The 22587-nt window shown below is 37.6% G+C and overlaps 1 protein-coding gene across 1 annotated transcript in view; it reads left to right on the top strand.

The window, feature by feature from the left end:
• Nucleotides 1-22587, top strand: part of ccdc175 (coiled-coil domain containing 175) — a 60925-nt gene that overhangs the window by 26321 nt on the left and 12017 nt on the right. Inside the window, exons 9-14 of the mRNA XM_063049691.1 lie at nt 4471-4607; nt 6305-6415; nt 8327-8398; nt 14411-14546; nt 15301-15432; nt 19953-20091. Coding sequence (XP_062905761.1) covers nt 4471-4607; nt 6305-6415; nt 8327-8398; nt 14411-14546; nt 15301-15432; nt 19953-20091 — 727 coding nt within the window. The remainder of the gene's footprint in view (nt 1-4470; nt 4608-6304; nt 6416-8326; nt 8399-14410; nt 14547-15300; nt 15433-19952; nt 20092-22587) is intronic.

Raw genomic sequence — 22587 nt, 5'->3', positions numbered from 1 at the left:
TTTTCTAAAACAGCAAATAAATAGTTGCCACTCCACCTGATCAAACGCCTTTTCTGCATCAAGAGAAGTAACACATTCAGGAATCCCTGATAAAGATGAATATAGAATATTAAAAAGATGCCTAATATTAAAAAAGGGAAGGTGATTTTTAATAAAACCAGATTGATCTTCAGAGATAATTAAGGGTAAAATAGTCTCCAGCCTACGGGCCAAAACTTTAGTTAAAATTTTAACATCTACATTTAATAGGGAGATCGGCCTATATGAAGCACATTCTAATGGATCCTTGCCTTTTGTTGCTGAAAGAATAATAGAAGCCTCATCAAATGATGCAGGCAATTTATTTTGTTTAAAAGAATCAGAAAAAACTAAACTAAGTTGGGATAAGAACAATGAGGAAAATAATTTATAAAATTCTGCAGAGAACCCATCAGGACCAGGAGATTTACCAGGCTGCAAAGCAGAAATAGAGGATATTTCCTCTAAGGATAATGGCTCATTCAATTTATGTTTGAGATCAGAAGAAAGTTTAGGAATATTTAAGCTATTTAAAAATTGCATAACAGTGGTATTACCATTAAAGGAATCAGAAGTATAAAGTTGAGAATAAAAATTCCTGAATGTATCATTAATTTCAGAATGGTCCATAGTAATAGTTACTCATTTGAATTTTAGTGATGTGTTGTTTTGCTTTACAACATCTAAGTTGGTTAACTAAGGACTTACCAGATTTATCCCCGTGACTATAGAACTTACTCTTACTGCCCAAAAGTTGGCATTCAACCGGGTAAGTAGAAATAAGGTTAAATTTAGTTTGAAGTTCCATTCTTTTCTTATACAACTCCGGATCCTTGACCTGGGCATATAATTGGTCTATAGCTTTAATCTGATTGATCAATTCTAAACGTTCTTTTTGAGTCTTTCTTTTCAAATTTGCTGTATAAGAAATTATTTGACCTCTTAGATCTGCTTTCATTGCATCCCAAACAACCTGACTTGAGGTTTCAGGTAATGTATTAGTATTGAAGAAGAAAGTTATCTGTTCCTCCATAAATTTTACAAAGTCATTATCCGACAACAAGGTCGGATTAAAACGCCAGTGTTTATTTACTTGAGGGAGACCAGGAAAAACTATAGACAATGTAAGTGGGGCATGATCTGAAATCAATATACTCTTAAAGTCACAGGAACGAACAGATGGAATCAACTGATTGTCAATTAAAAAAAAATCAATTCTAGTAAATGTATGGTGTACGTGTGAGAAAAAAGAGTAATCTCTTTCATATGGATGAAAAAAACACCAAATATCAGATATTCCATAATTGGAAAGAAAAGATTGAATTGATAAAGCAGATTTACTTAATTGTCTAGGGATAGAAGAATATCTGTCCAAGGCTGGATCCAACCAACAATCGAAGTCACCACCCAGTATAAGAGAGTATGAGCTTAGTTCTGGCAATGAAGAAAAAAACGGTCAAAATACCTTACATCATCCAAGTCAGGAGCATAAAGGTTGGCTAAAACTATCTGTAAATTATAAAGTTTCTCTGAAACAATAATAAAATGACCATTAAGATCAGAGATCTTACTATGAAGCTCAAAAGGAACATTTTTGTTTATAAGAATTGAAACGCCCCTCGTCTTGGCTTGAAAAGTTGAATGAAAATGTTGTCCTGCCCATCGTGCCATAAAACGAGAATAATCTGAGTAATGAATATGTGTTTCTTGTGAAAAAACTACCTCTGCTCTAAGCTGTTTAAGATGTGCGAACACCCTCCCCCTTTTAACCAGATGGTTCAAACCCCTAACATTCCAGCTTACAAAGTTCAACGGACTAACCATTGAACATTAGAAAAAAAGGATAGCAGGCATTAAACCATATCTGAAATCTATATATCAACTCTGGGGCAAAGGTATAGAAGAAAAAAAGCAGGGCGGAATTACGTCCTGTATAGTGCAAATATGCCAAAATTCCATATATAATATTAGCATTGGAGTTCCCACCCACACGCTCTAAACCTACAGCAAGAAAGCTGCAAATATAAAGCAGCAAGCTCTCCCCTAGAAAAACTAACCCCCTACTGAACTTCCAGTTAGGTAACATCTTAATTATCTCCACTCCAACAGTTAATATAGTAATGAAAAAAACACCAAAAAGCTTTTAAGAATTGCAAACTAAAATTAACCTTAAAAAGAAAAGAAAATACATTCAAGGTTTATAAATTTTAAAATATGATAATTATCTAAAAAGAACTTTACCCCAACCTACCCGCTAGAATTAATAAGCAAAAAAGATAATTTGTAAACCCAATTATACAGAAAAAAAGCTTTAACATCCAAGTAAGTAATCCATCCGAATCATAAAAATTGAATTTAAAGGTGCAGCATCAACTGTGGTTTAAAGTTAAAATAATCTAACCAGAGAGAAAAAAAAGTTCATTAACTTTTAAAGAACTAAAATTATGAAAGATAGAAACTAGTATTGAGAAAATTTAAAAAAAACACTTCAATAGAACAATGCAACATAATTAAGCCACTAATTAATTAAATGCGACATCAGCTTCATTTTAAATTTTAAAAAAGCTGGATTTGTAGAAAATGGAGCCTGAAGTCTGGAAAAAAAACAGGAAACAATTCAAAAAAGACATCACTTCATGAATTGATAACAATTTCTTAATGCGACACCAACTCCATTTTGAAATGAAATCTACAAAGACCTTTAAAAGGAGTCTAATTACATAATTTCACAATTGGCTCTATTTAAGAAAAGTGGAAATGTCCGTACTGAAAAATAGAAATCCATCATGTCGAAATATATTGAATTAAATGGATAATAAAAAAGATAAAGATTAGAATATTAGAAAAAAAAGGAAATAACCGTTATCTAAAAAAAACGAAAAAGGCTGAAAAGAAAAAAAATCATATCATATCTGAGGAACTCGAAGTAGCAGATAGGCTATCAATGAAGGTCTGCGCCTCTGCAACTGAATCGAAATGTTTAAAATCGCCGTTCTCGAGCTTGATTCGGAGCCGGGCTGGATAGGCAAGAGGAGGATGAAGTCCATGATTATAAAAAAGCTTACATTACTCCACTGTATTCAGCACGTTGACTCATAACTTGAGGTGCATAGTCCTCTACCAAACAGATAGCTTGACCTTTATATTGAAGTGTTTTACGTTGGCGAGCTTCTTTAATTAGTAAATCCTTGATTTAGTAACGATGGAGATGAGTTATCACTGGATGTGGTCTCTGGCCGTCCACTGGGCGAGATGTAAAGATACGATGCGCTCAATTGATCTCTGGAAGACTGGAAAGTATTTCACTTCCAAAAATCTCACATAGAAAGTTCGAGAAAAATTCGACAGGAGATCCAATTTCAACAGCCTCCGGCAAACCAAGAATTCAAAGATTTTTGCGTCTACTCCTGCTTTCCAGATCCATAACTTTAGGAGTTAACTTGCTATTGTGCTCTTTTAGGGTAGAGCAAACTTTTTCCAGCTCTTTACAACGATGATCTAACTTCTCCGTAACTTCTTCAGCATGTGATAAACATTGAGCGTGATTCTGCAGTGTGGAGTTAAGTTTATCCAGTTTCAATTCCAACAAACCAAATTGGGAAAACATATTCTGTCGGGTTTGTTCTAACAGTGGCACAATTTCACTCCCAATGGAATGTCTTTTTTTGCCATTTTAGTAGTCTTAGGTACACACATTGTGCAGCCAGCAGATTCAATAGTGGGAGGAAGAGTAAGAAGTAAAGTAAAAGAAAGCAGGTATATGAAACGGAGCGGAGCCATAGTTTTAGCGACTTAAGCTATTGCCATCATAACCAGAAAACCAGCAGGTTTATAAATGAATTTCTTCTAAACGAGGCAACAATTTTAGAAAATTTTGTGAGGCAGTAAACTATGAGGAGAATTGTTAGTCGTAATGGAGATCAATTGGTAATAATCACACATGAAGTTTCAGGTAAAAGTAATTGGATATCAATATGGAATAGAATTCTTCAAGTTAACCCCTACATTGCTATTAATCAGAAATACAGAGTTTAATTTTAGTGTTGCTTTGGATCCAAAAAGACTTTGAGACCTCTTACTTGTATCTCTCATCGACTCACTGGATGCTTTGCTGAGCCAGGCATAAATTACAGAATGTTAAGATCTAATTTTGCAGTGAGTACAAAATATATCTGCCCCAGAGCTTCTGCTGAAAAAATGATAACATCCTTTAGTTCCTATTTATTTGAAGCTTAAGTAGTATTTTAACTATTAATTAAGAAAAAATTATATCACTGATAATTTATTTTAGAAGATTTAATAATAGAGTAATTTTAGAACAGAGCATCCCAATATTAAGTCAAAATATGTATTTTAAAGCTGTTAAATTATACCATGGTCTCTATTGATTTTATTTTTACCTTGTTGATGTTTCTTTGTTATTATTCCCCATCAATTTATTGTTTTCTGTAGGCTCAGCAGGACATTGATAATGTCCAGGTTTTAAATCAGGAACTGATGGTCCGAAGGGAGTCCCGTAGTGAAGCAGCTAAGAAAGCAAAAGAACATGAAACTGAAAAAAGGAAACATTTGCAAAATCTAACAGACCGGTGTGTTTATTTGTCTTCACTGTTTGTTGTATACACATTTTGTAAACATAATTTGTCACAGGAAATTAGATGATGCCTTACTGGCGAAAACAAATTTAATATATTCTATCTGGAAAAATTGATAGATTTTTTGGTGTTATTTTCAAAATGGTGTCCTCATAAATGTCCAAAAGTTCCATAAATTCCTGTACACTAAACCTCTGCACAAAGTGACAATACTATTCATACAATATAACAAATCACTATCAAGGTTCTTTCATAAGTTAGTGGCAAGAATATATAACTCACTCTTGTTTGCAAGTAATAAAGGTAAAGAACTCCAAAGTGAAAATTTGGACAAAACATTCTGTCCATTTGTGTTTTCTATAATCTTTGAGATATTATACACCGTCTTCATTTGCTATCATCAGCAAATCCAGTTTAAAGTTTGCAGTCTAGATTACCAGTGTAAATTGTAATCATACCCAGAAACATTGCTAAGATCTGTACCTTGAAATCTATAATTTTTGAATTATGTATCCATTTTCTATATTTTTCAATCTCATTATTTATATAAATGCCTATCAACTTAAGGTATTACGAAAAAAGTACAAATTCTGAGATCACAAACCAAATTAAATATTTTGTCAAGTGCAATGTTATTGCTATTGAAAATCGATATACAGTATTGACAATGTAAAATATTTCTATTGAGAATTATTTCTGCAGGTTTTTCCCTATTGAAACTTCAGTGGAAGATCAACAAGAATCTCTGTTTAAACATTTGTTAGAAAATTGGAATTGTTCTGTGGAAGTGTAACCTCATTCTTGTCAAAAGGAGCATGAGTACTGAAATGTGCATACTGATTTAATTGAATGACAAAACGTTTTTGAGGAGATGAACTATGTAGTCCTGTACCTATATTAAGATTTCCATAATTTCTCTATCATTTTGCTCATTTATTATTTTGGATATTTTTATCTAGCTGCTACAAAGTACACTCGGTGGCCACTTTATTAGGTACATTTTTATACCTGCTCGTTAATGCAAATATCTAATCAGATAATCATGTGGTAGCAATTAAGTGCATAAAAGAGGTCTAGCTGCTGTTCAAACTAAACAATCAGAATGGAGAAGCAATGTAATTTAAATCAGGGGTTCCCAATCTTTTTTATGGCATGGACCAATACAAGAGGTCCATGAACTCCAGGTTGGGAAACCCTGATCTAAGTGGCTTTGACTGTGGAATGATTGCTGGTCCCAGTCAGGGTGGTTTGAGTATCTCAGAAACTGCTCACCTGGGATTTTCACACACAACAATCTAGAGTTAACAGAGAATGGTGTGAAAGGCAAAAAGTATTCAATGAACGGCAGTTCTGTGGGAGAAAATGCCTTATTAATGAGAGGGGTCAGAGGAGAATGGTCAGGCTGGTTTAAGCTGACAGGAAGGCGACAGTAACTCAAATAACCATGCGTTACAATAGTGCTGTGCTGAAGAGCAGCACTGAACACGCAACACATAAAACCTCAAAGTGGATGGGCTGCAGCAGCAGAAGACCACACAGGGTTCCACTCCTGCAGCTAATAAGGTGGCCACTGAGAAGTTCTGTGCAGACAAAAAACAAATGCATAAAAAGGATTTTTCTTCTATGTTGAATTGAATTGCTATTTTCAAAGACATTTTTACATAGCAAAATTATATATTTTAATATTTTAGGTTAGACTCAGTAAAAGAGGTGCTTCAACAGACTGAAGAAAATTTGTCAAGTATGAGGAAGGAAATCCAAGAACTTGAAGAAATGAGGCTGAACCTTGCAGAACAACACAAGTAAGATAATTTAAAATCTTCTAAAGTTGAATTAAGTATTCTTAAATTATTATCTGTTTATTCCAGCTGATTTTAATAGAGTTCCATGCAGATCTATAATGTTAGAATTGTATTTGAGAATTAGCAGATCTGCTGGAAATTACCATTAATTTTAATAATGTTCACTGTCAAAATACACCAACAGTACTGGAGAAATGATTTGATTGAACTAAGTGACACATAAATTAGAAGCTAGAAATAGATAATGTTTTCTGCTCTCAGTTATAGATGACTTATACTAGAAAGATGAACTTGAAGTTTTTGATTAAGGGTAATATTATGCTTTGTCTTTGTAAGATATCAGTGCTTGTATAACAGATTGAGGTTTCCTAAAATTATTCTCTGTTAATCCAAGCTGGTTATTAATAGTGAGCAATAATTGTGAGCAGTTTTTTGCCCTTTATCTAAGAAAGGGTGTGTTTAATTCATGCTGATACAATTATATTTCTCTGCCATATTGACTGTTGTACATACTATTTATTACAAATTACTATAAATTGCACATTGCACATTCAGACAGAAATGCAATGTAAAGATTTTTACTCCTTATGTATATGAAGGATGTGAGAAATAAAGTCAATTCAGTTCAATTCAATTTACTCTTAACCAAATCACACATTAAGCAGAAGCCTTGTACTCAAAATTAGGCAAGAAATGGTCTTGCCCTTTTGTTCACTGAAATTTAGTACAGCTGAAAGCTTTAAATGACTGACCCAGGGAAAGAAAACAGAAGGGAAAGACGACAATCTAGGTGCACAATAGTTACACTTTAAAATAGTGCTATTGAGCCCACAGGCTCTCTTACCTCACATAGCAGTATTGCATAGCTGATGCCTTATATCAGACTTAAATTCTATTTTCTGGACACCCAGGTGAATACCCAGCATGTTAAACAAGATCTTTGCTCAGGCTGTGCCCCACTGTGCTGCTAGGAAATTAGTGCGATCTTATTTTCCGTTATGCTGGATATTGCTGCACTCAGTCTTTGGCATTGATGCCTGTCCCAACGCTCAGAAATAAAGAATTGTTTGCAGCTCAGTGTAATGAGCCAGCTGTGAGGAATGGTATGGGGTGAGTCAGAGCAAGTGGTATGGCCTTCATTCCTGAGATACAACGTGCAGGGCTGCACAGAGGCTGGCACGATGAGTGCAGGCAGTTGTTAGGGATAGACAGTGGTTGCTCCATGTGTTGACAAGGCACCAAGATCGTGTAGGCTTTCTCATAATCTCCTATTCCTTTCTTTGAGTGCATAGCTCCTCTTCATCAAGTTGTGGGTGATATATTGCTTGAGCAGGGACTTCTGACAGGTTTCCAGCACAGGAAGAGGCCAGCAGTTATGATGCCTCCTGTCACCATATTGCCATCAGAAACACATCTTTATAAGTAATAATGACCACGCTCAGTGATGGTTCTGTTAGAATGCATTATAAGAGCTGAATGAGGTACAAGTATAGAAACGTCACAAATCTTCCATTGAATTTTTTAAGCAGTGTAGTATCCAAACTGAAAAGTTTTCTGTAGAAGACTGTACTGGTAGATCAGCACTGCATATGCTCATCATACGTCTCTCGAGCATAGGGATTCCCAACCTGAGGGTCACCGGCCCTTCAGTTAGTAGTAAGGGTGCGTGGCATTAAAAAAAGGCTAAGAACCTTGCTCTGCGGGAAATACTACTGTAATACTTACAATATTTTTGGATTTGTTTTCAGATGTAAATAGAATGTAGCTTCATTTCTGTGTTAGTTATGGGAAAAATACCGTACATTCCTTACACAAAAAGTCTTAATTCAAAACTTTCCTGAATGTATGTATTTACTTTTAATTTCAGTAACTATTTAATGCTACGCTCTTAAAAATTTCTTTTTGTTCAAGAGATACAATGGAATTCCTGAGTAAAGAGTTGCAGAAATATTCACAAAAGTTAGAAAAAGAAAAAGAGTTAAGGTAAGATTTTGAAACTTGTGAGTTGCTCCAACTGGTGCATACATCAAATGCAGAAAAGGATTTTCAGTGACCATACCATACATAATCATAACCTGATTATTTACAAACATTTGTAGGTACTAGACAGGTAGTTTCTTTAGTAATTTACTTGACTGTAAGGTTGAGTTTTGATAAACCAGTGGTATCAATAAATAATTACATGATAATATCCCTTTGTGTACATAAGGTACAATTCCTTAAATTCATTTTGAGGTGCTCTGCACATGAAGACTACACTGAATAACTGCCTGCCATGCAGTGCATATCTTAAGATCAACTCATAAAATTATTTTGATGATTGGACCTCATACAGTAAACTAGAGACTTGAGGCCTTACTTTGCCTAATGTAGCAGAGTCCAAGACATCTGTTATTTGCAAATAGGTCCTTCTTTAATTATCTTGGTATTCTCTCTAACCAGCTCTGTGCCCTCCCTCTCACTGCTAAAATCTGGAAAGCCCTACCTTGTATTGTTAGCAATTCATACCTTGCTAGGTCACATCCTTATAACATCTCAGATTCACAATTCTACATTGGCAACTGATTCTGTATCAATACTTGCCAAGCCCTTCACCTCTATCTTCATTGAACTTTCCTCATCTCCCAATGCTGCTCTATCACACAATGCCTTTTGTTCAGTCATCTGAAATTCATCTGTTTCTAAGCACAATATTTTCTCTTTATTTCTACTATTTCCCACCTTTGAGCTTCTACAGATCTTCCCTATACACTAACCGAACTTTCTTGATGTTAGTGCGCAATAATAATTTGTTGCCAGATGTCCTTAAAAAAAATCTTCAGAGTCTCCAACATTGCTGCTTTAAAAGGCTTTCCCAGAATGTCACGAACATGTGTAAGTAATTGATATATATGTATATGTATTTAGTTAGCTAGCTAGTTAGTGACGTGGGCACGTGGCCAAGTGGTTAAGGTATTGGACTAGCGACCTGAAGGTTGTAAGTTCGAGCCCCAGCTGAGGCGACGTGTTGTGTCCTTGAGCAAGGCACTTAACCACACATTGCTCTGCGACGACACTGGTGCCAAGCTGTATGGGTCCTAATGCCCTTCCCTTGGACAACATTGGTGTCGTGGAGTGGGGAGACTTGCAGCATGGGCAACTGCTGGTCTTCCATACAACCTTGCCCAGGCCTGCGCCCTGGAAACCTTCCAAGGTGCAAATCCAGGGTCTCATGATGCCTATACCTTTGTGCTTCAAATAATCACCAGAATAAGGAGGAATATTCTTTGAGTTTTGGAAATGCTGTAGAAATCAGTGACATTTATATGCAAAACTCAACATCATTACATTTTACTGATTAAGATATATATTGGTAACCAGATCATTCAGGTCTTTCTATTGTCCAAAAAAGTGGATTAAATTGCTGTGCACCACCTTGATCATGCCCTATACCCTATCACAAATGAGAAAGATGCATCTGTTTCAAATCTTGGGATCCATGAGGTGCTCTGTGAGCCATTATCTACATTGAAATCTGTAATTTTATGGCCCAGCTTACTTTTCAATATTTATTGAGTTAAAGTGCCAACTTTGTTTCATTAAGGAGAACAAAATAGACAAATGCTTTGGGATAATGCAATATGCTTTCTATAACAATGAAGACTTGCCCTTAGAACTATTAATACTTCTAGCCACACCTTTTCTAGGAAGGATTACCACATTGGCATATACAAGACAATGTGAATAGTTGACCAGATGTCCTGTTTAGAAAATGTAAGGCAGATCCTGTCTGATGTTGTCAACTGTGTTGTCAAGTAGCAGTTACTCTATAATAACCTGTTTACCAGTGTCCACTTTGGACAGGGCCTGAGCTCATTAGAACCTTGGTTCAAACATGAAACAAGACAATGATTTCCAGAGGTGCATTGAGTGTGACTGCTCTTGGCCTCCAGGCAGAGCTCAATATATATATTAAAAAAAAAACCTTGTCTTGCCTTTTCTCACCCCCAAATCATTTGCAAAGCACAGAAGAGTGATGAAAAGTTCTCCATTTGCTTGCATGGGTGTGGCTCTAACAACCTTAAAGAAGGTCGACATCTGACAAAGCAGCCTGCTAGACAGGTACCCTACACACTTCTAAACTTTCATTCCCTTCACCAATGTGCACTGTGTACCATTTCTTGAATACACAGCAGTCGATCCTTAGTCTGTTCCGTCAGTAGCTTCCAAGCTTGGAACTTACCCAGCAAGAAGGTTGAGGGCTTCAGGAACATAACTCAAAGCCTTCCTTCAAAGTTCCACACCACATTAACTTAGAACAGGGATTCCCAACTTTTTTTTTTATGCCATAGACCCCTACCATTAACTGAGGTGTCTGTGGACCCCGAGTTGGGAACCCCTGGCTTAGAGATATTGTGTTTTTCCTTCTCTGCCACCTGGCCTACTTCTGCAGGTCCCTTTGGTAGGGATACCTTCACCAGAAAAACTAGAGGACTTTGAATAAGTAGCTCACCATCTCCCTCACAGTGTGTGTGTAAAAAATGTTAGGATTAAAATGATGACCAGATCATGAAAAATGAATAAATAAAAATAGAGAATTCCAGCTTCCACTTGAGCTCAGCAGTTAATAATAGTTCCTACAAAGAGCATGTTCCTTTTGCTCCTTACCCATTTTTGTTGATGCACTATAGAGAGCATCCTATATGGATGCATCATGGCTTGGTGCATCAACTGCTCTGCCTACATATGCAAGCAACCATGATACGTTGTGGGCACAGCTCAGGGCATCACAACCTCACCTCCCATCTATCGTCTTTATCTATATTTCTTGCTGCTTAATAAAACAGCCTGCATAATCAAAGATCTCACCCACTCTAGACATTCTCTCTTCTCCTCTCTTACTAAAGCCTGAAAGCACATACCACCAGCCACAAGGACAGCTTCTGGCCCACTGGTACAAGACAATTATTTGTTTTCCTAGTATGTCAAGATGGACTCTTGACCTTATTCACCAACATGTTTACTGATAGAACCTCTGTCTGATAGATGCCATAGCATCTGTCAGGCACCTGCCCCTGATAAACCTAAAAAAACAAGGACACTTACTGTGTGTCAGAACGTGTTTCTCGATTTCACTTTGGCATCCAACACTACTGTCCCACAGATCATGGTGAACAAATCCCTGCTCCTCAGTCTAAATACACCACTCTGCATCTGGGTGTTGGATTTCCTAATGAACTGACCTCAGATGGTCAGGATGCACAACTACTCCTCCTTCCCCATCATCTTTAACATGGGTGCCACCCCCGCCCCCCAAGGCTGTGTGCTAAGCCCATTACTGTACGTTCTTTTCACACATGATTGCATGGCCAAACACCCAGGCAATCACATCATCGAATTCACCAGTGACACAACAATGGTAAGGCTCATCACCAACAACGATAAAAGGGCCTACAGAGCTTGGAAGAGCTTGAGGCCTGGTGCCAAGCAAATAACCTTTTCCTCAATGTCAGTAAAGCAAAGGAGACGGTTATTGACTTCAGGAGAATTCGTACCACTCACACCCCCTTTACACTGGCGGCAGAGCTGTGGAAACTGCAAGCAATTTCAAACTCCTGTGAGTGCATATAATACACAACCTCTCATGGTCCCAGAACGCATCCTGCACAGTCAAGAAAACATACCAATGCTTCTGCTTTCTGAGGAGGCTGGTGACAGCCTTTGCACATCCATACTTTTATGATTCTACAGGTGTGCAGTAGAGAATATTACCAAGCTGCATCACTGCAGTTGCACAGCAGCAGAAAGGAAGGATCTACAATGAGTAGTAAAAACTCCTTAACACATCATTAGCACCAGCCTACATGCCATCAAGGACATATGTACGGGAAGGTGCCAGAAAAAGGACCAGTAACATCATGAAGGATTCCACACACCTTGCTCTTGGACTGTATGCTCCACTCCTATTAGGGAGGAGGATATGTGGCATCCACTCCAGGACCTCCAGACTCAAAAACAGACTAGACTTTCCTCGAGCACTAATCAACACCTTCATCAACTAGCCCCACCGCGAGTTTATAATTTCCTGTCAGTCACCTTATGTACAGCCTAACATCACTTTATACAATCAATGTACTGTATATACTGCAAGCTACTTTATGTATTTATATTATTGTGTTTCTTATTCTTATTGTGTTCCATATCATCTGTGTTTTTGTTTGTCATGTATTTGATCTAGAGAACAATCATTTCATTCTTAAACTTATGTACAGGAAATGACATTAAAAAATCTTGAATAATCAACCTTGTTGCCTTTGCACCTTACTGTCTATCTCAATAAATGCAACAACTAATTCTGCAACACACACACACACACACACACACACACACACAAAATGCTGGAGGAACTCAGCAGGACAGGCAGCATCTATGAAAATGAATAAACAGTTGATGTTTCAGGCTAAGACCCTTCATCAGAATTGGAAAGGAAGAGGGAAGCTGCCAGAATAAAAAAAAGGGGAAGGAGGCTAACTAGAAGGCGATAGGTGAAGCCAGGTGGGTGGGAAAGATAAAGGGCTGAAGAAGAAAGAATCTGCTAGGAGAGGGGAGTGAGCCATAGCAGAAAGGGATGGAGGAGGAGACCCGGGGAAAATGATAGGCAGATGAGAAGAGGTAAAAGGCCAGAGTGGGAAATAGAAGAAGAGGGGAGGGAGAGGAATTTTTTTAATGGAAAGAGAAATTAATATTCATGCCATCAAGTTGGAGGCTACCCAGATGTTGCTCCTCCACCCTAAGGGTGGCTTCATCTTGGCACAAGAGAAGGCCATGGACTGTCATGTCTGAACAGCAATGGGAATCGAAATTAAAATGTTTGACCACCGGGAGTTCTGCTTTTGGCGGATGGAGTGGAGGTGCTCGACAAAGCAGTCCCTCAATTTACGATGGGTCTCACCAATATATTCTGCACTTTGTTATTGTTTTCCCTTGTACTATCTCAATGCACCTTTGTAATGAATTGAGCTATATAGACAGTATGCAAGATAAGCTTTTCACTGTAACTTGGTACATGTGACAATAATAAACCAAATTAATTTACCAAATCTAGCTCCTGAAATTTCCACACTGCAGGAATTGCAAGTAACAGATGTCAGCTGCCCATTTGTGATCTTAAAAATAAGTCGATTCCCTCTTCTTGAATCTAGTTGGTATCTTTTAAACTGTTAATTTTAATCCATGTTTTTGCCATCAGTGTCCAGATCTCCTGATCTGTTTCTAAGATTGCTCCTTGTTTTGTAGACTACCAGAACAATACCTCTTTTCTCACTGCAGTGAATTTCTTTATTTACCAAATTCTGCTTTAGCATTCTATAGAAGCAGTGCTCTGTACAATTGGATTCATTACCACTTTCTGTAAAAATGTCAGGTCCAATGAAGGAATTCATATCCTGGTGCTAGTTGTATCTGAGGTATGTGTGAAGAATTAAGTCAGAGGAAGCCTTATTTTTTTCAATCATAGGAAAATGGAATTTGGGTCAGACAAAGTACAATCTTGTTTTTATCCCAAAAATAAAATCTCCAGCTGCCTTCACTTCTTAGCACTCTCTTTCCACTGTATTTGCCCTCTTATGGTTGATCTGCATTCCCTTATTTCCCCATTTACCTTCACAAAAATCACTGCAAATCCTGTGTAGCAACAAGCTTCTGGCACAATTCCTCTCTACTCAGCCAGATATCATGTTAGTTTTGAGTAAGAAACATACTGTATCTGCACTACTTAGATATAATGGCCCAGGTTTTGTGTTGCAGGACTACTGTGTGTTCTGCTTACCCCAGATGCACTGATTTAAATTTGAAGTTTAAATAATTAATTGTTGATTCAAACAAAGCAAATTTTAAGCAAAATTGGAAAATGCAGATTTTATTAGCTATAGATGATTTATTTAATTAAGGGAAATGCAATGTCCTAATTTCTGTATCTGACATTTTGCTATAATACCTCCTTTATTTAACAAATAGGGAAGCTACCATACATAAAAGAGAAGAAATGTCAAGAGAAATATTAGACATCAAAAGAACAACTGGGGCGTATTTAACTAGTCAGGCTAGACGCTTACAGGACTTAACGAAGGAACATGACAAACTAATTGAAGAGGTATGGGCTATGATATTTAACAGAGCAGGGGAGCATGGTGGAGGGATGTAAAGTCTTGATGACCTACTTAATTGAGAATAGCCAAGGATATTGTGCTTCGCTGGAGTTCTAGAAGTAAACATTTGTTGTATCTTAATTATTCCATTTAGAAAAACAGCATAATGTTTTCACCACCATCCAGTGGTAGAGATTAATGAGATGAGGAAAAATCGCATGGAAACTATTGTTTTCACAGTAATGTCCTGCATCCATTCCTTGTGTTTAGCTTTTGAATCCAATTTTTGTTACCCAATTGTTACAGTCCAATTTGAGGTACTATTCTGAATTTATCTTTCTTGTGTGTTTATGCTGTAACTGTACAGCGAGCTTCATATTGCCTCCACCAGTGTACAATTAAAAAATGCAATATGCATTGAATAGTGCAGGTTAGATGACCTGCATCAAATGTTTGTCGTGCTCATGTTCACTCTGAAATTTCTTATCGGCCAAGTATGAAACAGTTTTTATCTTCCATTTCAGGAAAAATAATTCACGTACGTAAATTTCTCATTACCTTAGTTTGAAGATTTTAAAGCCTGTTGTTTAGTTTCTATATATCATTTGAAATGAGAAGATTCAGAAAAGATCTGTTTTCAGTATGTTGTAAACAAATTTTGTAGATAAATTAAGTACTTTATACATTGATTTTTGAAGATCATTTTAGTAAAGAATAAAAAATGTTTTATACTTTAACTTTTTTTGTGTTTTAAATCAGAGTAAGAATCTCCAGGAGAGAATTAATGAGTATGCTGAAAAAATTAAGACACTAAAACAACAACTTACAGCAGAAGAAGATGCATTCAGAAATAAGGAACAGCTTCTGTCAATAGAAATTAACCACTTAAAAGTATAGTATGCCTTCCATTTCTTTGCTCCATTTGCATATAATAATTTACAGATACCAATATCTACATGTGCTTACAGAAATTATAGTCTGGGTTTAATACATGCACAAAGTTTCAATAGTAGCCAGCAGTTTTTGTTTGGTATTGTCAATGTATGTATTTATTAAATATGTTATGCCAAAAGATTTGTGGATCTGGCCAATAAGGCAGAAAGACACAAATTCCCCTTAACTGTTTCAAAACTTTGTTTATGAGGACAGAACAGAGCAAGCATTATAACACTTAACTAGATGTGTGTGGGGGTTCTCCTCACTGCAACACACCTTCCTCTCTGCCCATTCTGTGACGTCGTTCATGACTCAGCCCGTTGGTGAGGCCCTGGTAAACCTCCCTTGAACCCCCAAACACTACTTTTACACCCACTTCACTGACAAAAAATAGTGCAGTAAATGGACTACTACATACATTAGCACCAGCTGAAACCAGAGAAACAATCATCACTTACCACTATTCTTCATGAGTCCTGCCCCTGTATTAGACTTGTGATGCAGCTGGCATGGGATAGACAGTGAGAGTCAGTGGATGTTGTTTTCCTGGATTTTAAAAAGGCCTTTGACAGGGTGCTGCACATGAGGCTGCATAACAAGTTAAGAGCCATGGTATTACAGGAAGGATTCTAGCATGGATTGGCAGGAGGCAAAGAGTGGGAATAAAGGGAGCATTTCTCTGGTTGGCTGCCAGTGACTAGTGGTGTTCCACAAGGGTTGGTATTGGGTCCATTTCTTTTCACATTATATGTCAACAATTTTGGTTGATGGAATTGACTTTATGGCCTAGTTTGCAGACAATATAAAGATAGTTGAAAAGTCAGGTTTGTTGAGGAAGCAGGACGTGGACAGATTGGAAGAATGGGCAAAGTAGTGGCAGTTAGAATATAGTGGAGGGAAGTGTATGGTCATGCATTTCAGTAGAAGAAATAAAGGTATGCACTGTTTTCTAAATGGGGACGAAACCTAAGGTGCAAAGGGACTTGGGAGTCCTTGTGCAGGATTCCCTAAAGGTTAACTTGCAGATTGAGCCAGTGGTAAGGAAGGCAAATGCAGTGTTAGCATTCATTTTGAGAGAACTAGAATATGAGAACACAGTGCGATGCTGAGGCTTTAGAAGGCATTGGATGGACTGCACTTGGAGTATTATGAGCAGTTTTGGGCCCAGTAATCTAAGAAGAGGTGTGCTGGTATTGAAGAGGGTCCAGAGGAGGTTCACATAAATTATTCCAGGAATGAAGGGTTTAATACATGAAGAACATTTGATGTCTCTGGGTCTGTACTCACTGGAGTCATGAAGAAAGAGGGGGGGATCTCATTGAAACTTATTGAATATTTGAAGGCCCAGATTTAGTGGACGTGGAGAGGATGTTTCCTATAGTGGGTGGGTCTAGGACCAGAGGGCACAACCTCAGAATAGAAGGACATCCCTTTAAAACAGACATGAGGAGGAATGTCTTCAGCCAGAAGGTGGTAGATCTGTGGACAGCTGTGGAATCCATATTGTTGATTATATTTAAAGTGGAAGTTGATAGATTCTTGTTTAGTGAGGGTGTCAAGGGTTACAGTGAGAAGGCAGGAGAACAGGGTTGAGAGGGATAATAAATGAGCCATGATGAAATGGAGGAGCAGACTCAATGGACCGGTGGCCTAATTCTGCTCCTATGTCTTATGATCTTAATATGAGGACACTTGACGGTGTTCCTGTAAACATTGGTTAGAATGGGGAGTGGTTTCAATAATAGCCAGCATTTTTTATATTCTTATTGTATATAGGAATATTCATATTTTGAATGATCTTTAATTCTAATTGGCAAATCACTTGTGAAGATTCAGGGAACTCCATTGATCCAAAAATATGTAGGCAATAGGTAGGTAATTATAGGCTTGCTAGCTTAACACCTGTAGTTTGGAAAATGCTTGAAGCTATAATTAAGATATAGTGCAAAATCTGGATAAAACTGGTTCCATCAAGCTGGCAAGGAATGTATTACTAAAGGGTAGGTCCTGTTTGACAGGGTTACAGGAATTTGTTGAGGATATAATGAAAGCAATGGATAGAGAGAACAGGTGGATATTGTGTACTTGGATTTCCAGAGGGTATTTGATAAGGTGCTGCATAAAAGACTTATCCTTGAGACAAGGATGCAAGAAGTTGGGGTAATGTACTGCCATGCATGGAGGATTGATCCACCAATAGAAGGTAGGCAGTTGGGATAAATGAGTGTTTCACAGGTTGGCGGTCAGTGGTAAATGGAGTGCCACAAGAGTTGGTGTTGGTCTGCAACTGTTCACAATATACATTAATGATTTGAAAGAGGAGACCGAGTGTAACATATCTAGGTTTGCTGGTGACACTAAGTTGAATGGAAGAGAAAATTGTGAAATGTTTGCAGAGAGATATAGATGGGTTAAGTGATTGGGCAAGTATCCAACTGATGGAGTACTGTACAATGTTGGTACGTGCAAGGTCATCCAGTTTGGAAGGAAAACTAGAAGATCGGATTATTATTTAAATGGTGAAAGGTTGTGGCATGCTGTTGTGCAGAGTGGCTTGGGAGTGCTTGTGTATCAAAAGCAAAAGGGTTTGAGGTGGAACAGGTTATTAAGTAGGCAAATGTGATGTTGCCTTTCATTGTTAGAGGGATTGAATTCAAGAGCAGGGAGGTTATGCTGCAACTGTATAGGGTACTGGAGAGGCTGCACCTGGAGTACTGCATGCAGTTCTGGTGTCCTTACTTGAGAAAAGATGTACTGGCTTTAGAGGTGGTACAGAAGAGGTTTACTAAGTTGATTCCAGAGATGAGGGAGTTAGTCTATGAGAGTCGTCTGGAACTATACTCGCTGGAATTCAGAAGAGTGAAGGGGATCTTATAGAAACATATAAGATTATGAAAGTATTTTACAGAAACATAAAATTATAAAATTATGAAATTAGATAAGATAGAGACATAAAAGTTGTTTCCATTGGTAAGCGAGACTAGAATGAGGGACCTAGCCTCAGAATCTGGGGGAATAGATTTAGGATGGAGATGAGGAGAAACTGCTTTTCCCAGAGAGTAGTGAATCCATGGAATTCTCAGCCCAGGTAAGCAATAGAGGCTACTATATTAAATATATTTAAGACACAGTTATGTAGATTTTTATATACCAGGGTTATGGGGGAAAAGGTAGGTAGGTGTAGCTCATTCCACAGCCAAATCAGCCATGAACTGATTGAATGGTGGAGCAGGATCAATGAGTCAAATGGCCTATTCTTGCTTCTATTTCTTATACTCTTATGTTCTAACTCTCTAAATAGTTTTAAAGCTTCTCATTACACACAAGTAATAACAGTAATTCCCTTAACCTAGGTTGCAACTCATATACAATAACATTAAGAGGGCAACTGCACCTTGAGGGTTAATCTGGAATACAGTACACATGCGTTCTACTGTACATATTTATTAACATTGTTGCCTACCTTTTGTGTGCACTGTCTACAGTGCAAGGGAAACATTTTCTAAGAGTTTCTATTAGATTAGTTCAGGGTTCATTTAAATCAACATCTCATTCACTCTCAGCGTCTGGTACCAGAATTAATAATTATTGAAGTGTAAAGCTCTTGTATGTTAACCAACCCCAATTAAGTCTTATTCTGCTGAGATTCACAGTCAAGTCAGAGAGCAGCTACAGAAAATTACAATATTTGCTTATAATGAGAACATAAGAAATAGGAGCAAGAGTAGGCCATCTGGCACTTTGAGCCTGCTACACCATTCAACAAGGTCATGGCTGATCTGACCATACACTCATCTCCACCTACCTGCCTTTCCCCATAACTCTTAATTCCCCTACTATCTTAAATATATTTACTGAGGTAGCCTCCACTGCTTCATTGGGCAGAGACTTCCACAGATTCACCACTCTCTGGGAAAAGTAGTTCCACCTCATCTCCATCCTAAATTTACTTCCCCAAATCTTGAGGCTATGTCCCCTAGTTCTAGTCTCACCTACCAGTAGAAACAACTTTCCTGCCTCTAGCTTATCTATACCCTTCATAATTTTATATGTTTCTATAAGATTTCCTCTCATCCCTGCCCCTGAGCTTCACTACTGTCTGCAACATCACTGCAGTTCACCACTGGAGTTGCAGAGGCTTTTCACTGCATGGGCCTTAACAAGTGAGCTGGAAACTGGGTTCTCAGCAAAAGATTATGCCGAAATAGTATGGTTCAGGCTTCTGACAACTGGTAATCTTAGTGGAAAATATGTCCTAAAGTAATGCATTGATTTGTGCAACCATTATCCAGCATCATATTTCTTTGGATGGATTATCACATTAGCAGTAATGAATTTTGGCTTATTTTGAGATGAAACATCTTCAAACATTCACATCCTCTGTCTAATATGTAATGAGGCATAATTGCTACTTGTAAAAATCGTTTACAGCAGTGGAGGAATGAATTTCTATTTTCTGTTCTTCTGTGCAAAAGGATGAAATTAAAGAAACGATGGAAAAAGTAATGCAGGTGAAAAAGGAACTGGAAGTGAAATTGCCCATCAGACAGCAGCTGGAAACCGAACTCGCAGAAGAAACAGCAATTTGTGATGGATTACAGAAAGAACTTATTGGTATTTTAATGGCATTTTTTGAACTTTTCTTATTATGTAAAAATAGCATATAATGCAGAGATATAAATCTACCTCACTAACTAGATTGGTCAGTGTTTCAACTGAATCAGCAGCATGAAAGCAAAAATTATTTGATTGTGTTTAGTAGATAAGTTATCAGGTAGATCTACTGATAACATTCTGGAGAGCTAAGATTATTATATTTCTGCCATTTTCTTTGCAGTTCTTAATCTAGAAATGAGAGAGCTTTGCAAATGTACTGGCACATTTGAACAAATGTTCTTAAGTCTGAATGCAATAGAATTACCTTTAAATATGTCTGTGATGTTTTATACGTATATTAACACAGAAGGAGGCCATTCACTCATCTGATCCATGCTGTGTCTTAGGAGAGTAATTTATAAGTTTAATTCCCCCCCTCTTATTTCCTCATTCCACTGCAGCTTAATTCTTTCTGACACATGCGCCTTGAACCCATAATAAGGGGTAATTTAGTGATCATTTAATCTTTGGGATGTGGAAGGAAACTGGAGCACCCCTTAGGAATCCAGGAGAGAGAATGGTCTAAATCTATGCATACACTACCCAAATTCAGGGTCAAACAGGGTCCCTGGGGTTGTAGGTCAGTTGCACTACCGCTGCACCACCTTGATAATTGTCACATCATCATGCATATTTTTCTTAAAATGATAGATGTCTCAGACTTGGAGGAAGGCCATGTGGCCCATTTTGGCCTTACTGACTGAGAAGAACTATTGAACCTAATAACGCTTTGGGTTTGTAGTCTTAAAGTTTAAGCATATAGAGTAGCAAGAAGAGGAAGTCAGGGGAATACTCACCAGCCCGCATTGAGGGGTCAGTCATGAAAAGGGTGAGCGTCTTCAAATTCTTGGGTGTCAACATCTCTAAAATGTTACCCTGGCCCCAGCATATCTAGCATATAACAAAGAGGGCATGCCAGCAGCTCAACTTCTTCAGGGATGTGAGGAGATTTAGTATGTTACCAAAGTAAATTTCTACAAGTGTACTGCAGAGAGCATTCTGACCAGTTGCATCACTGTCTGGTATAGAGGCTCTAATGCAAAGGTTCAGAAATAGCTGCAGAGGGCTTTAACCTCAGCCGCCTCCATCGTAGGAACTTGCCTCTCCACCATCGAGGATATCTTCAAAAGGTGGTTCCTCATGAAGGTGGCACTCTTCATTAAAGACATTTGCCATCTCATTACTACCATCACGGAGGAGATACATGAGCCTGAGACACGCATTCAACATCTTAGGAACCCTCCACCGCAGATCTTTGAACTATCCATGAACCCTCACTATTTTGCTCTATTTTTGCACTACTATTTACTTTTCTATTATTGCTTATTGTAGCTTATAGTATTTTACTGTGTTGCTGCTGCAAAACCACAAATTTCACAACATACTGTATGTCAGTGATAATAAACCTCTTTCTGATAGTGTTTTTCCTGTTTAATTGGTAAACAACTGCTGACTACTTCAAGATTTTTGTAGTTTTCCTTTCAAACTTATTTGCTTTCAGACAAATATAAAATTTGCCATGTCTCGGGTTCATTTAGGATATTTAAAGAGTTGTGTCAATTCACTATTACTATTGTAACTGAACGTGTGGTCAAGAAAAAAATACTTCACCATTACGATTAACCTGATTTTAAATTACCTAATTTTATTTTAAATTTGCCCAGAACCTTTTATGGTAGTCAGTTTTTCAGAAATTTGATTTCAGAAAGTTACTCTCAGAACTTTTAATGTTCTTAAACTGCTGCATATCCTTCCAGTGAAGGTACTCCACAAAGCAGTTGAAGAAAGAGTTCCAGGACTCAGAGGTAGTGATATATTTTCTCCACAGAACAGTTTTTCTCTTGAAAGTGGTGGTAGGCAGGTAATAGTGTTCCGAAGCATCTGTTGCCATTGTTCTTCTCAATTCTTGAATCTGCAGGCTTAGCCTAGGCGAGTAATCACAGTGCATTTTGTAGATAGTACACACTGCAACACAGGCATTGGAAGGAATGAATGTTTAGAGAAGTGGAAGTGGTGGAGCTACTTTGTCCCATATTGTGTCAAGCTTCTTAACTGTTATTGCAATCACGTTCACTCAGGTAAGTGGAGTGTATTCTGTCACATTTCTGTTTTGTAGATGGTCACATTTCTGTTTTGTAGATGGTGGAAAAGCCTTGGCAAATCAGGAGGCAGACATTCATTGTTAAATACCTAGAGGCCAGCATTGAGCTATACTGGAACAAAGATTTGGCTAGTTCTTGAGTACAAGTTTTCAACTTCTTTGCTTATGTTCTCTGTACCCATAATCTTTATTGTATCCAGTGTTCTCAATCATTCCATGATGGTGCATGAAGTAAATCGCCTAAAGACTAACTGTGGTGAAAGTGGGGAATTTGAATGTGTTTCGTATGTTTCAGTTTTGCCTTTAGCACTCATACTGGGTATCATATTGTTGAAGTTGAGCGTGTTTTTGGG

Source organism: Mobula hypostoma, chromosome 1 (assembly GCF_963921235.1).
Source record: "Mobula hypostoma chromosome 1, sMobHyp1.1, whole genome shotgun sequence".
NCBI classification, from domain to species: Eukaryota; Metazoa; Chordata; class Chondrichthyes; order Myliobatiformes; family Myliobatidae; genus Mobula; species Mobula hypostoma.
The sequence above is the reverse complement of the archived record's forward strand: the minus strand, read 5'-3'. Positions and strand labels throughout refer to the sequence as shown.